The following is a 15,624-nucleotide window of genomic DNA, read 5'->3' on the forward strand; positions in this document are numbered from 1 at the left end:
TAACTAGAGACGACACTGACGAGTCAGAGTGGAGAAGTTTGACTGTGTGCTATTTGCTGTGAGCACATTTTCACTACCCTGCCAAACTGCTGGCAGTTTATCTGCACATGTTTTTTTTTTCACAGTTATTTAAATAAGTATTGTTGTGCAACATGTAAGCATAATGTCACATCCAATCTGCCACGGGTGTCACTGAAGATGAAGATGAAGTATGTCATTTTGTGGAGGCTTTTAGCCCTGATAGTGCTTGAAAGTGCCACAAGTGAGTGTACTATTATTAGACCAGGTCACCCCAATGGATCTGAGCCCCTCAGCCTGGCAGTGCTTCGCTCTGTGCATTGAACTTCAAAGGGCCAAAAGAATAAGGTTAAAAAATTCAGCGGCTGCTTTAGAATCAGTTTGAAATCCCCAGTCAGAACGAGGCCAGTGTGAATATAACAGTGTAGCGGCAGTAGTAACATCTCCTGCTCTGTGTGCAGCAGTTTCAAAACCTGCAGCAGGGGTTGAAAAGCTGCCATCGGCCACCTCTGAGATGCGAACCTCATCCTCTACATTTTCTGCCTCTCTTTTTCCGTTTCCAGTGGTGAAAAACTGCAAGACCTTTTCTTTGATTTTTGTTATCCCGGTGCTATCTTTGTGTCTGGATGAAGAGCAAGACTGTGGGCTAGCCTCTGGCAAGATGAGGAAGTGAGACTCTTTAGTGGAGGAAAGTTATGATCCTCCACCTCTGCCTCTCCAGGTGTTCTGACATTTGCATGTCTCATACGATACAAGACAATTAATTAATGTGGAAACTACTACACTCACCTCCTTAGAAAGCAGTTATATAATGTCTCTTTTGTGTCTGGAGGAATTTTTAAGTGATGCCAGTGATCAGGATTGTAAAATTAGTTTTAAAGACTACAAATTAGAACAAGTAACCTACGAACTGAGGTGTGGCAGGTGAGAAAAATGGTTATTAACCAGGTGGAAATACTCAGACTTTTATTTGTACACTTTAAATAATGCACCTCTGTTCTACATTTTAGTTAGATCCTCCCAGATCCTCCGAATTCAGCAATCACCCTAATTCCAGTGATTGCTCCTGTAACATGGAAGACATCCTGCAGCTGTTTTCACTGTGCTCAGTAGCACTTTGCAAACTCAGGCTAGTGTAAAATAAAAGAAGTGCCCCCTAGAAGTGTTTTTCTACACCTCCATACAGCTGGGCATCTCTAAAATTGAAGGAGAAGGCACATCCTGGTTTTCAGTCCTACGGTTACGGTTACAAACTGATGGGCTGGCCCTTTATTCCCAACTTGTTTTGAATTCAGAGTTCATCCATGTCCCAGACTGCCTCAACAACAAGTGGTAGTTTACTGCTTTAGTCTGGGGGCACCTTGACATTGTTTGGGGAACAAAAATGACTCATAAGTGACTAAAAGATTTTTATGGTCACTAGCAATGCTTTGATGGTTTCTGGATTCAGACTGGCAACTTTTGATTCCCAAGTCAGCTTTTCCTGATCTCTAAAGTCTTTTCAATACAAAAAGCATAAAGATCTTTCATGTGACTCCCCTTAGAGATTAAAGCATCCACTGTTTCTCTTTTGGTGCCTGTGATTGATATGACATCAAATACTACAACTGGGCTGAGGGTAGCAGTGGCTATTGTCAGTCCTTCAGAACACTAAGGTTCTGTGTGCAAACTGAATTGTCCAACAGTTAGAAACGGCCTTGTTTAGCGTGCCCTGACCTTCGCATCCCTCATCTCGACTGTCAGAGCAGGTTCACATAGCACTCAGGCACTCTCACAAACAGCTCGGGCCGCTGGCTTTCAACAAATCCTGAAAATAAAGATGGAAAAATCTAATGGCAATGTCTACAACATTAATAACATCCCGTCCTAGTAGACACAAATAGAAAGAACAGGCTGGTTGCAGGCAGTGAATGAGTCGGGAACATCAGAATGCTCTTACCTAAGACGAATTGCTCTAGCTATTCCAAAGGAACATTAGCCTGATATGATGGATATTTTCAGTATGTGTTAGAGGAAGCCAAACTGATCAGAAAAACTCTGCAGTCCCCCTCTGAGGTCACCACACAGGCCTAATTACACTGCTTCTCTCAGTCATCTCAGAGGCTGATGTGCAAATACTGCCATCTACTGCTAGACAGAACAGCCTGGTTGCATCTGAAGCTCATCAGTTTATCTCCAGCGGGCCTTTCAGACCCACACAGTTCAGCATCAAGAGTGCACTCAACACTGCAGCAACACAAATCAGTGCTCAATTTTCAAGGACCCGTTTTTAAGCATTTATGAAACATATGAGTGAATTTCTGAATGATGGCTGGGCCTGCCAAAAAAAGGTCTAAAAAATACTGTGAACACAGCAGGACTAAATCATGAATCATACCCTGTAATTAAGTAATGTTTCTGTGCTCAATTCAACTTGGAAATTTCTGAACTCCTCTTGAGAAAATGCAGTGAAACAGCTCTTCAAGTCAGACCCCAATAATTAAAGGCCAATTTGATGCATCTGCACTTTTTCAAAAAGCAGACAGCATCCACATGCAAAACATAAACTTTAGCTAAGCTTTATAGGAATACTGCATATCTGAAACAAATATGGTGCTTGGAGTGTGTTACAGCCTCTCAGAGCTATTATATAATCTCTTCTGTTTTGTTGATGCATAAAATCTACTGATGTAGCTTGACTAATATTAAGCTGCTCGCAGTTAATTTTGTAAATTTTTTTTGTATTTTTTCATCTGGCATAATCAGCGGTGAAAAGCTTTGAGCTCAAAATTTGGCATGTCTAACTTTGGAATTTGTGACCTCTAAGTTGAATTGAACACAGCATGACTCAGCCAATAGCAGGTCTTTAGTGTGTCATGTCAAACCCTTTTTAAAAATAGGTGCCATGAATGCAGTAAAAGTGAACATTAGAACAAATTACTGATGTGAGTGGGCACTGAGTTGTATTTAAACTGAATCTGTTGTGTCATGGCTTTTTCATGTTGTGTGGGTGTTTTGATCATATCTTTTCAAAACATTTTGTCTTTGTTGGGAAATGTGTGTCCACCTCTGCAAAGCGGCCAACTGCAAGTCACTCCCACCGCTTTTACACTTATTTTTAAAACTACGAATGTGGAATCCTTAAGGGACTTAGAACCTGATGTGATATTGCTCCAGTAGCTTCCTAACAAGGTTAAGGATACCCAGCTGAGAGAGCAGCTACTCACAGTTCAATAATATGGGATTGGCACCAAAACCCCAGCCTAATCAAATTACCCTCACTGGCCACTTTTTTAAGCATGGAGACATCGTGGAGATGACCTGTTGAAGTTCAAACTGAGTATCAAAAATGGGGAAGAAGGGTGTTTTAAGTGACTTTGAACATGGCATGGTTGATGGTGCCATACAGACTGGTCTGAGTATTTCAGGACCTGCTGATCTGTGGGATTTTCCCACATAACCGTGTCTATAGTTTACAGAGAATGGTTAAAAAAAGAGAGAGAGAGAGAACATGTTCAGGGATAGGCACTTCTCTATGCTCTCAATGCTTTGTTGATATCAGAGGTCAAAAGAGAATGCCCAAACTGCTTCAAGCTGAAAGGGTTACAATGCAGGTATGCAGAACAGCACTGAACCTTGAAGCAGATGGGCTGCAGCAACAGAAGGCCAAACCTGGTTGTCACTTTTTTCACCTAAAGACCGAAAATTGAGGCTACAGTTTGCACAGGCTTATCAAAATTGGATAAGAGAAGATTGTAAAAAAGTTGCTCTTTCTGATCAGTTTGATTTCTGTTGCAAAATTCAGATTGTAGGGTAGAATTTGGCATAAACAACAAGAAAGCATGGATCCATCATGCTTTGTATTAATGGTTCAGGCTGCTGGTGGGGATGTAATGATGTGGGGGGATATTTTCTTGACCCCCCTTGTGCCCCATAGAACCAATTAAACATCATTTTCTTGGGCCATGCCCATCCTTTTCTGACAACAGTGTGCACATCTTCTGATGGCTATTTGAAGATGACAGTTCCCTGTACTTATAAGGCACCACCTTTTGGGTGTAGTGGAAGGAGACATTAATGCAGCAACTGTGTTATGCTATCATGTAAATAAGGATCAAAATCACTGAGGAGTGTTTCCAGAATCTTGTTGAGTCAATGCCATGAAGAATTAAAGCTGTTCTGAAGGCAAAATTTTATTTATATAGAGCCAAATCTTTTAAGGGTGAGGGGACAAAGACAGGACAAAAGAACGCTGTGAGATAAGGAAGGCCTCAAGTGCCAAAATGAATCAAATAAACATGCCATTAAATAATTCATTAAATGTGTACTTAATTAATAATTAAAATTAAAACAACTATCAATTAAACAACAACAACTAATTAAATGTAATTTTGTCTATTAATTGAAGAAGAAACACTCAGTGCATCATGGAAACCCCAAGCATGCTTATCAAAAATTCAACCTGATACTAGCAAGTTGTAACTAGCAGAGTGTCCAGTCAGTGCAGACATGACCGAAAAGATAACTATGTAATTATTAGTTCGAATGGGATTGCAACAATACATCATCCCTAGAACACAAAAACACAGGAACCAAGCACAGACAAATGAGAAATTAAAGGAAAGAGCAGCATAAAGTGTTTTAATAAGGTTTTGGACCTCCATGTGCTACATAAGTAAGTTTTGGCACTGGTTCTCCAAGACGATTTTTCCTAAACATATTCCCTCATGTGGCGTTTTCATGATGATCATGATGGTGAAGAGTGCTGTCTATCATATCAATACAAAATGTCTTGATGTTCAGCTGAGTTGTGATCTAGTGACTTTGAAGAACAAAGCATGTGCTTTATCATGTTTATATTCATCAGTGGCTCTATGGCTGAGGGTATTGTTGTCCTGGAAACCACTCACATCAGGATAGAAATGCTTCATTATAAGATAAAGGTAATCAGTCTGAACCACTTTGTATTGATTTGCAGTCCCTTTCCCTTTTCACTGAGGGGATGGGTGAACCAAAACCATGACAGCATAACAGAGCCACTGGATCTCCCTCACAGGGTTTAGGTTTTCCCTTTAACTAGTCATTGTCTATTATCAACATTCAAGATTACATTACAGATATCTGGAGAAATGTTTCGTTTTTGATATATGAAGTAAAATGTCAAGTGAAACTTTGTAGATATCTGAAATGAGAGTTGTTCCCATTAATGACGAGTCAGAATGAACATTCTGGATATCAAAAATGAAATTATGGATATCTGAAATTGAAAGCCAAACACACACGAATGACAAAGTGTCAGGATTTGTACTAGGAAGAATTTCTTTGCGGCTATCTTGAATGTTTGTCTTGCCAATTTGAAGGAGGAAGGAATCGAATTACAAATCAACTGTGACTACTAAATGTTGAAATTAGTACTTTTACAGTTAAGGGGCTTTGAACATCTTAAATTTAGGTTTGACCATTAAAACTAAAGTCATGCGTAACCTAAAATAAAACTTCTTTGACTGTGTGAGTGTATGCTATCTTTAATTACCACTCTGACTAGTTGTGGTAGATGCAATGCAAAAAATGTCATGATTTGAATATGTCCTATATCAGTGTTCGATATCAGTATGCTTATATACAGAATAAGTCATGATACGCACTTGGTGAAGTTGATTAAAGTCAAACTTTAAGTGAGTATGTATAACGTATATATGAAATATGAACATTGTGTTCTAAACGGTTTTACATGTTATAATCAAAGGCTGAATCTCAGCTATAGCACAGCCCAGATTGATGGAAGTTGATGAGTAGTAAAATTCACAATTGGAAAATAACAATGAGTCTAAAAATTTAAAACTGTAGTCTGTATAAAAACGAATGAAAGGAAAATTCATAGACTACTTAGACTACGATGGATGACTGAGAACCTTCACAATGAAAGGAAAGTTTTCACTTGGAAGAGTTGGCTTAGGTTTCCTTTTAACATTAAGAGGAAACATTAAGTGGAGCATCTGGGAAACCTTCTGCAAGGAAATTCATTTCAATTTGTGCATCCTGGTAAATTTTGTGGTGCAAACGTTTTCATTTATGTAAAGCAGGCGTGTCCAACTCTAGTCCTCGAGTGCTACTGTCCTGCAGCTTTTAGATGCATCCCTGTTCCGACACACCTGAATCAAATGAATGGCTTGTTACAAGGCCTTTGACAGACTTGAGAGCATGCTGAAGAGGTAATCCAATCGTTTGATTCAGCTGTGTTGGAGTAGGGACGCATCTAAAATCTCCAGGACAGTAGCTCTTGAGGACTAGAGTTGGACACGCCTGATGTAAAGGAATATATTACAGAAAGGCTCCTGTTTTGCTCTCTTTTTCAAGTATTTGTTCTCTTGCTGATGAAAAAAAATCTCATTTAATATTATCACTAATGAGTCAGCACACATGCATGCATGATTTAATTTTCTGTCCTCTTTTGTGTCTTTTGTCTGGAGAAGTCACCTCTTTAAATATGCATGGGGCACATGTTCACACTATTGATAAATTAATTTTAATTAATTTATAACCCTCTGGACTTATATAGCTCAGATGTGTTTCAGCATTATTTCTGCTCACGTTCAAAACTTTCAGCACAAGACTGAATCCCACGAGTGTGTTTTGGGATGAATTTTGAAAGAAAAAAAAATCCAAACTGTGTTATTGAGAAAGCTCTAAACTAGAAAAAGAGGCAAGCTTGCATTGAAATGATTTAGCAACCAAGCAAACAACACTTCTAAAGTTGAAAATTTCACCCAGTGGTTGAAAGAAATTATTGGTTTGAGACTGTTTGAAATAAATGTCCTTCTTGAACTCCATTTATTTTTTTCCACACACCTGTCTACATTTGCACAGCACTATGTGTGCATGCATGTCTGTATATTTGTAGCGGGGATAATTACATTTGCCCCAAAAGATTTAGTGGTTGTATGAAATCGTATTTCATATTCGAGTTTTAAAAAAAATAAACACATTGCTGAAGAAAAAATAACTGGGCCCCATGTGAGATTTTCTTGCTTCTTTGACAAACTTTGTGGCAGTGTGAAAATTAAAGACTTTCTACTAAATCTTCTACCGCGTTCATGCTTATTTATTAGACAAATGTTTGGGCTCTAAATATTCCCTGCAGCACCCACGAAATCCATGTCTACCCTCTTCTTCATATTGAATGACGGGCAATCTTAATTAGGACAGTCTGTAGCTGTGTAGGCCATCAAGCTGTGATAAATGATATGACACATCATCTCTGGAGGCCTACTATTGGCTGATATAGTACTTGAGGGAGGACACTGTGGGTAGATCATAGCCCTCATTTTAATACTTACATCAGCATTGAAGAATTGCACTTTGTTTTGAAAGTTACTTTCGGGTGTTACTTTCAAGCTTTTTTTATTGTTTTTTTCCCCTAAGTTTCATTTTAGGCTTGATTTCATAGTATTACTTAGAGGGATGGTTAGAGGGTTGTGAAGTGTAGGGCAGGAATCAAACAAAGAAAAGGATATTTTCATCTTATTGGTCTGTGTTTAGGTCCGTTCTTTAGAGCATTTCTTTGAGCACAAAATGAGCCAATCCAGATGAGTACTAGTGACAGTTTGGTTTGGAAAATAACTGGTGATTGCAAGACAACCATATTAGATTCATCTCAAATACTGCTTCCGGGACATCTCACCATGTTCCAACAGAAAATACATTCAGATTTGTCTGGGGCGTACATGATTTACTTTTGTGAGAATGACCAGTACAAGAAAAAAAAAATTCTTGGTGATGGCATGATGTGTACAACAGTAGGCACTGACAATCCACAGATGATGCTAGTGTGCAGCGAGGTGGAACCATGAAGACAGCCAATATCATACATATATCGTCAGTTTCCATGGTTGTAAATTTACATTACTTTTCCAGCAAATTGCCACCTAGCACCTCCATCCCCATGACATTCCTGATCAGGTAGTATAACTAGTGAAAATTAACTTAAGTAATATCTACCATAAACTTCTTGAAACTTGTCCCAGGCAGATACTCCTAACAGCCAAAAATATCACATAGTCTCTGGACAACATTACAATCAGGTAGATATTACTTTGTTTCACGTGTGAAAAAACACTTTATTTGTAGAATGAAATATACAGACATGTCACAAGACATTATGAGATACAAGATGACAGATAAGCAATAAAGGTAACTTTCTGGGGCTCATAAATGTAAGTCAGTGTCCCTGTATAACTTTAAGTGTCACAAGTCTAGGATGAAGCGCTCGACCTTCATCATATACGCTGGTTTGAGGTATTTCTGCAGTTCACTCTTCTTCACCCAGAGAAAAGGAGCTTTTTTGGTTTTGGGAGGGGCACCATCTGCCAGGATGGCTTTGAAGAAGAATACTTTTGTCCCGATTGAGTTCTCCGTCCGAATGGCTTTGGGCAGTTTGTACTTGTACACTCCGCAGGGGGCGTTGCCAAGGAAAGTCGCCTTGAAACCAGCTGCTGCAGGTAGGAAAACAGGCTGTGAGTTCATGCAGATGGAAACAAAAGTGCAGATGTTGCTAACCTTTATGCAGCTTTTAACACTTTCTAATGGTGCCGCTTTATGTTGTCGCATTCTTGTGGATCATCAGTGTTTGACTCCTCTAATTAAAGTGTTACATCACCCTCATATTCTGTTTCTCTTCTCTGCTGCGACAACAACCCACTTTTTAATCTAATATCATGTCGTGTAAATCCCCATGGTCCCTGCTGGCTCAATGTGCAGAGTGAGGCACAACACGGCCATGTTAGAGATTCTCACTGAGTCCAGCTATATTAAAAATGGATCAACTTCTGCTCCTCTAAGACACCTTAAATAAAACCCTCTACCAAATGTTATTGTCAGGGGAATGGCTTAGGAAGTGATTGATGGAGCTGACACATTAATAGCTTGAGAAATGTTGTGAAATGGTTAAATACAGTCAGTCTGTGGACTCTTATTTAAATGCTTTAAAGCTTGGATACACGTTGAGAATCAGACAGTTAATATATTTAATGTGAGGGATCATTACTGGGTGACTGGGAATATTTCTGCCATTAGTCATCAGCTTTCACCTCTCACCCTTAATTTTGGTCAAATCGTCTGCTTATTATTTCCGAAACAGGCTCTAATCTACGGCTGAGATCAGTGGACGTCTTAGCGGAGATGACAGCTCGGGGCCAAGCACTGCTCTACGAGGTGTATGCAAATGAGTTGTCGGAGTGGGGTTTCAGAGGGGATTTACAGTAAACCTCTTGTTGTGGATAATGAATTTATGAATGATCACATCAGATTTTAAAGATCTTTAGGATAAAGCTGGATCATTATAACAAAAGAGATCAGGATGCAAATACAGTAAGAATGCAGCAAATGAAGCATGTGGACAATAATTTTGGATATTAACAGTACCTCAAATGCCCTTAAAATGTGCTTAAATATCCAACACACACTTGCACTTTGGGGTACTTGTTTAAATGTGGAAAGTTCTTAGCTGATAAAAACATATTTAACAAATATCAGCAGATTAATTTGTTTTCGTTTCACTTGCTACATAAAGCTGTCCAAAAACTGGGTCTGTCTTAATACCCACGTGCAATGCTATGAAAAAGTATTTGCCTCCTTCCTGACAAAATCATCAGTCTATAAATCTTACAAACCCATTTCTGAGATGTTGGGACTGCAGTGAACCACTGTGAGTGCCATTATCCACAACTGGAGAAAACCTGGAACAATAGTGAACCTTCCCAGGATTCATTCAGGAGATCGCAAAAGAAACCAGAACAACATCTGAAGAACTGCAGGCCTCACTCGCCTCAACTAAGGTCAGTGTTGATGATTCAACAACAAGAAAGAGACTGTGAAAAAATGTCATCCATGGGAGAGTTCCAAGGAGAAAACTACTGCTGACCAGAAAACCCCCACAAAGGCTCGTCTCACATTTGCCAAAGAATAAACCCCATTGTTGAACCCCAAGACTTTTGGGAAAATACTCCCTGGACTGACGAGACAAAAGTTGAACTTTTTGGAAGTTTTGCATCCCATTGCTATGTTGTGAAATGCATTTCATAAAAATGACATATCAACAAACATGGTGGTTGTAGCAGTATGATGGGTCTGTGGACGAGTTGCTGTAACTGATGCAGCCATGAATTCTGCTCTCTGCCAGATATTCCAGAGAACGTTCAGCCATCAGTTTATGCCATGAAGCTCAACCCCACTTGGATTATGCAGCAGCACAGTGATTGAGAACACTCCAGCAGGTTTTAGAGCGGTCTAGTCAAAGTCCAGAGTAAAATCAGACTGAGATGCTTTGGCATAATTAAGGCTTTGACCTTGGAATCAGAAATGGGGCAAAGCCTTGTTCACAGCATTTTTTGAATTAAATGTGAAAAAAAAATTTCATCCTTCTTGACATGAGAATAATACTAAAGAGACAAATGTTTCAAATCCCAGAAAACTGTGTGCTTAACTGTACAAGAAATAATGAATTAGACAGGATGTGGGTACCGTGACATGCTCTATCTATAATTAGTGTAGTTTGATTGGGCTGATATTTGGGAATTAAAATAAGTACTATTTGTTCACATATTTACAATTTACAGTTCATTTCATATTAAAGTGGGCTGCAATTAGCCAAAATATGAAGGCTTTCCAAAAATCATGAAAAGTATTTTCCAACATAAAGCATCAAATATGAAGGGAATTGACTACAATTTACATCCCCGTTTATTAATGGGAAGTTTATCTAATAACACTGTGTTCGTAGTGCTGATGCCTTAGTAATTCTCTGATTTAAACCAGCACTAATTACAGTTTAGAGAAAAATGATTTAATCAGGAAATTGAGGGCAGATTAATGAAAAAGAATGTAGTCATAGACCCATTCAAGTTTGAAGTACACCTGAATTAATTTATAAAATCAATAAAAAGCTGTTAGGAAACTAAATTTGTTAAATAATTCTGGTGCTTAGCAGCCTGAAAACTTAAGTTACCTGGCAGGGAGGTGAGAGCTCTCTCAGCCGTCTGTCGCAGCGTTTCCCCCTCCTGCCACCGAGTCTGAGGCAGCAGCCAGAGCTTCTCATCACCCACTTCCTGCTCGGCCAGAAGAACCAGGGAGTCGGCCAAGCAGCGCTCTGCTGAGGTCAAGTCCTTATCTACATCAGCTAAACCAGAGACAGGAGGTGGTCAGCAGCTTCACAACAGCTCTGTCGTTGTCTGCAAAACTCACACTAACTTTTTAAATGTCACAGGGAGCAAAATGCTAATTTAGAATTCTGGAGCAAATAGATTTTCTGAATATCAAAAAATACATTAAAGGCTATTCACTCTCTGGTAATTTCATTTAAACACAGCTCTGTGAGACTCCTTCAGATAATCTAATTTTCATTCTCATTCTGTTTTACTTGATTAATGATTGGAGCACCACCAAAGGCTGAATACTACAATACATCACATTAAATTACAGACATTTCATCATGCACATTTGCAGTGCTTGAGTATATTTTCATACTGTGTACATGCTGGTCTACTCCTTTACTGATCATACACTGCCTAAACTGACCTCTGACCCTTGGCGCTGGCTGAAAGCTCTTCATTTTCTGCTCCCAGATGTCTTCCAAGTCCTGAGCCATCATTATCTCCTGGTCCCCATGGCTGTCCTCTTCATCTGAATCGTAGTCGTCCGCCTGCTTACGACTCATCCTCTCTGCATCTTCCAGCAGGCGCAGCTCGTGGTCCGACAGAACGCTCTTTTCCAGCTCGATCTGAAAGAATCCAGAAGAGGCCTGTTTCTCAAAAGGACATCTTTCAGTCTGGGCATTGCTGCTGAGTCTCATGTTGTCACTGTGGCAGAGCAACCCTTTATCCATCCCCAAGCCCCAGATGAACATTATACTAGAGCTGAAAGATGTAACTTTTTTTTCATTATTCAGAATTGATACTTTACAACAGAAATTAGTAGTTTTTAAAGACATGGGAATTAAGCTATAATTTACTAAGTTTTCCTGTTTCATGGATGAACAAAAAGACTGCTTCAAGCCAAAAGGAAGGCAACTATAACATGAACAAACGTTTGTTACAACAAAAGTATGAAGCAGAAGAGCTACAGCAGCAAAGGACCGCACAGTGTGTCACTCCTGTCAGCTAACAACAACAAACTGAAGCTACAATTTGCACATGCTCACCAAAATTGGACAACAGAATATCGGAAAAACAATGCCTGGTCTTCAGAAATGCAGCATTTAGATTGTAGGGTCAGAATTTGGCAAACACAACATCAAATATGGATCCATTCAGCTTTGAATCAGCAGTTTAGGTTGATAGTGGTGGTGCAATAGCGTGGGAGCATTGTTTTTGAGCATTGCTGCTGACCACATCCATCCCGTTATAACAACAATGTAGCCATCTTCTGATGGCTACTTCCAGCAGGATAACACACCATCACAAAGCTCAAATCATCTCAACCTTTTTTCTTGAACATCACAATGAGTTTTCTTTACTCAAATGGCCTCCACAGTCACCAGATATCAAGCCAATACAGCACCTCAGGGATGTAGTGGAATTTTGGAATAAGGCACCTTTGTTGCCTTATTGGGAAAAAGAGTACCAGTAAAGTAAAACTGCCTGGTGCATGTATATAATATTACAAAGCTGAAGGTTCACATCAAACTTGGCCAAAGTTTGAAATAATGAAGTAAATCTGAGTTAAAATAATCTCAGCAGGCCAAAGGTTCAGGCTTTAGACTACTCTGAACATTTTTTCCTACATTTCCTCATGAAACCATCTGTTATTCAGACAGCACACAACCACCAGACAGTAAACCTCCATCTGCAAACAGAGTGAGAAGAATTTTGAGGTCAGGACTTCTTGAGTTGATTGGTTTGAACTGATTAACCACTGATCGACAAGTTACTTCTGCTTAAAACTTTGCCATCGCCTCTGTTTTAAGTCTATACTTGACATATAACTTTGTTTTTAAATGAGAGCTGTGCAGCTCTTTGATTTGTCTAGATATAATTTGGCCTCCAACAATTATTACAACAAGATAACAGAGACAAAAACGAATACCACCGTGTTCTGCAATAATTTTCTTCCTTTGTGCATACCTTTAAATTAATTCACAAAACTGTGGCAGATCTGAATATTAGTTATCAGTTAAAATTCCAGAAAGAACACTTAAATGAACAAATTTATTAAATAAAAGTCTATGAGTAATTCTGTAAAATTATAATGACCTCAATACTGACAAAACATAACGGTGACGATTCTTGCCACCTCAAATGCCACAACAGAGCGAATAAAATGTGCTAAAATATTTTTTATGACAAAAAATGGGGAGCACACTGCTGTGTTTAGCACTTTTGCCGCACAGCAGAGAAGAATCTACCGCCCAGCTGGGGATGTTCTGCATAGAATTTGCATGTTCTCCATATCCATGTTTGGGTTCTTTCCAGCTTCCTCTCATAATCCAAAGACATGGATGTTAGGTTAACTGGTGGTTATAAACTGGTTGGTGGATCATTCCATCTCAAATCATCAAATTTTCTGTTTGACCGAAAATAAAAGCACTTAGGCATGCAGACTGCTTCTACTAACATTTGTAAAAGAACAGGTCGTTCTTAGGAGCTCAGTGAAGTGTGTTACTGTGATACGTTTGGCCACTGACAGGAGAATGGTTTTCGTCTGACTGCATCGTGCCAAGTGTACAGTTTGGGGGATTATGGTGTGGGGCTTGGCTTCAGCATACCAAGATATTTTGGACAATTTCACACTCCCAACTTTGTAGCAACAGTTTGGGGATGCCCACTTACTGTTCCAACACGACTGTGCACCAGTGCACAAAGCTAGGTCCATAAAGACAGAAGAATATGGCTGGTGTGGAAGAACTTGACTGGCCTGCACAGAGTCCGGATATAAAGTGAAAACTTCAGGCTTTTACCTTTAATAGTTTTTGAGATACTCATGTTCAAATATTGCCTCCGATTTCAAAATGCCAAATAACATGTGAGTGAGTGACCTGACCATTTTTCAGATTTTAATATCCATACATCCATTTTCTTTTCCTTATCCAATTTATCCAATATTTTTATTTTTTTCTTTCAGCTGCCGCCTTCAGAGGTTGCCACAATGGATCATCAGCTCCCATCTCACCCGGTCCCTTGCAGCCTCCTCTGTCACACCAGCCATCTATATGTCTGTCCTCTTTCACTACATTCATGAACCTCCTCTGAGTTCTTCCTCTTTCCCTCCTGCCTGCCAGTTCCATCTTCAAAATCCTTTGCCCATAGTATCAACTATTCCTCCTCTGAAAATGTCCAAACCATCCCCACCTTACCTTTCTATCTTTTGCCTCCAAACTCCTCAACCTGAGCTGTCCCCTCTGATGTATTCATTTCTAATCTTGTCCATCCTGGTCAATCCCAATGAAAATCCACCACCTCCAAACATATATCATATCAGGTTTCACCTTCCCTTTCACTATTGCTGCTAACTTATTATAAATCACCCCTGACACTCGTGTCCATCCAATCCATCCTGCCTGCACTCTCTTCTTCAAAAACTTATTTTCTGATATCCACAAACATATTTATATAAATCTTTTGTTAGAACAGCCCAGTTTTCATCTTGGAGGACTGTCTTGCACCGCATCGTGTATCACAAAATAACTGGACTCTATATTCTCACTGCTAGCCTTGATATAGTGATAGCTGTGAAATATAAATTCTAACATCTCCCAAGCGTCATATATTTCTGCCTAGAACCAACATGTGATTTTTCTTCAAATGACCGCATGTGCTTTGTGAAAGCTAAGAAAAACAAAACAAAAACAGTTTACTCTTTTCACTCATAGTCTTCAGCCCTTCCATGATACGGAGACCCACCTGGTGAAGCATCTGTTTGAACTGTTGCTCGATAGGACTGCAGTCCGCTGAGATGACCGGCAGCCTTTGCAGATACACCGCTGCCACCAGAGTCCATGGTGAATTCGCTCTTTCCGCCGCTTCATTGATCTGAAAAGCCGCACGGCAAACAGTAGCGCTGGAAAACTGACGGAAGCCCGTGTTTCCGACGGGAGAACTGCTGAAACGAGACAGAAACTGTAGGAGAGGCCGACTTGCCATTCTTCCACAGGGCGCAGCCATCTTTTTCTGTTGCATTCAATGTACAAGCAAAGAAATAATAAATAAACACCAACATTAGCAAATGCTAATTAAAACAAAATGGAAGTAGGGTTCTTTACGTAATTTCTCTGCTGTTAGTAGTTTATAGAGCAATTATATTATTTATTGTGATTCAAATAAAACGCTCCAATGTTTTGTTGACGAAGATACGTTTTTATTAAACACAAAATGGCATAATATCGAGGGTTTTTCAAGTACTTGAAAGCACCATTTCCGTCCTCGACCCACAATTCTATGCGGGAAAACGGACGATCTATTTACCCATAACTGTGGGTGTGAAATGAAATTAATATATTAAAAAAACAATAATACGCCACTTATACAGCCATATTAAAACATTATCATTATATCTTAATTAAATTAAAGCAGTTTATAAGCAATGTATAAGTGAAGCTTCTACATATATTATTTTTTTGAATGTGACGCCACCCCCGCA

At 39.3% G+C, this 15,624-nt stretch overlaps 1 protein-coding gene across 2 annotated transcripts; it reads right to left on the reverse strand.

Annotated features, from left to right (window-relative positions):
• Nucleotides 1–8,089: 8,089 nt before the first annotated feature.
• mrpl46 (mitochondrial ribosomal protein L46) lies at nt 8,090–15,170 on the reverse strand. Of its 2 annotated transcripts, none has more exons than XM_031746522.2 (4): nt 14,889–15,170; nt 11,569–11,770; nt 11,000–11,170; nt 8,090–8,486 (listed from the first exon to the last, which is right to left on the reverse strand). In XM_031746522.2, the coding sequence occupies exons 1-4, from the start codon at nt 15,162–15,164 to the stop codon at nt 8,242–8,244; spliced, it is 894 nt and encodes a 297-aa protein (XP_031602382.2). In that variant the 5' UTR covers nt 15,165–15,170; the 3' UTR covers nt 8,090–8,241. The 2 variants fall into 2 exon arrangements, with proteins under 2 accessions (XP_031602382.2, XP_031602381.2); XM_031746521.2 differs by having other exon boundaries at nt 8,090–8,489; nt 14,889–15,168.
• Nucleotides 15,171–15,624: the final 454 nt, after the last annotated feature.

Source organism: Oreochromis aureus, linkage group 1 (assembly GCF_013358895.1).
Source record: "Oreochromis aureus strain Israel breed Guangdong linkage group 1, ZZ_aureus, whole genome shotgun sequence".
Taxonomy (NCBI): Eukaryota; Metazoa; Chordata; class Actinopteri; order Cichliformes; family Cichlidae; genus Oreochromis; species Oreochromis aureus.

Excerpts from the sequence above, each read along its gene's own strand:
- mrpl46 (XM_031746521.2), bottom strand. The coding sequence starts at position 15,164 with ATGCAACAGAAAAAGATGGCTGCGCCCTGTGGAAGAATGGCAAGTCGG. Across the intron at positions 11,171-11,568 it reads GCCAGCGCCAAGGGTCAGAG|CTGATGTAGATAAGGACTTG; the intron begins GTCAGTTTAGGC and ends TCTCTGGTTTAG. Across the intron at positions 8,490-10,999 it reads AGCTCTCACCTCCCTGCCAG|CAGCTGGTTTCAAGGCGACT; the intron begins GTAACTTAAGTT and ends TCCTACCTGCAG.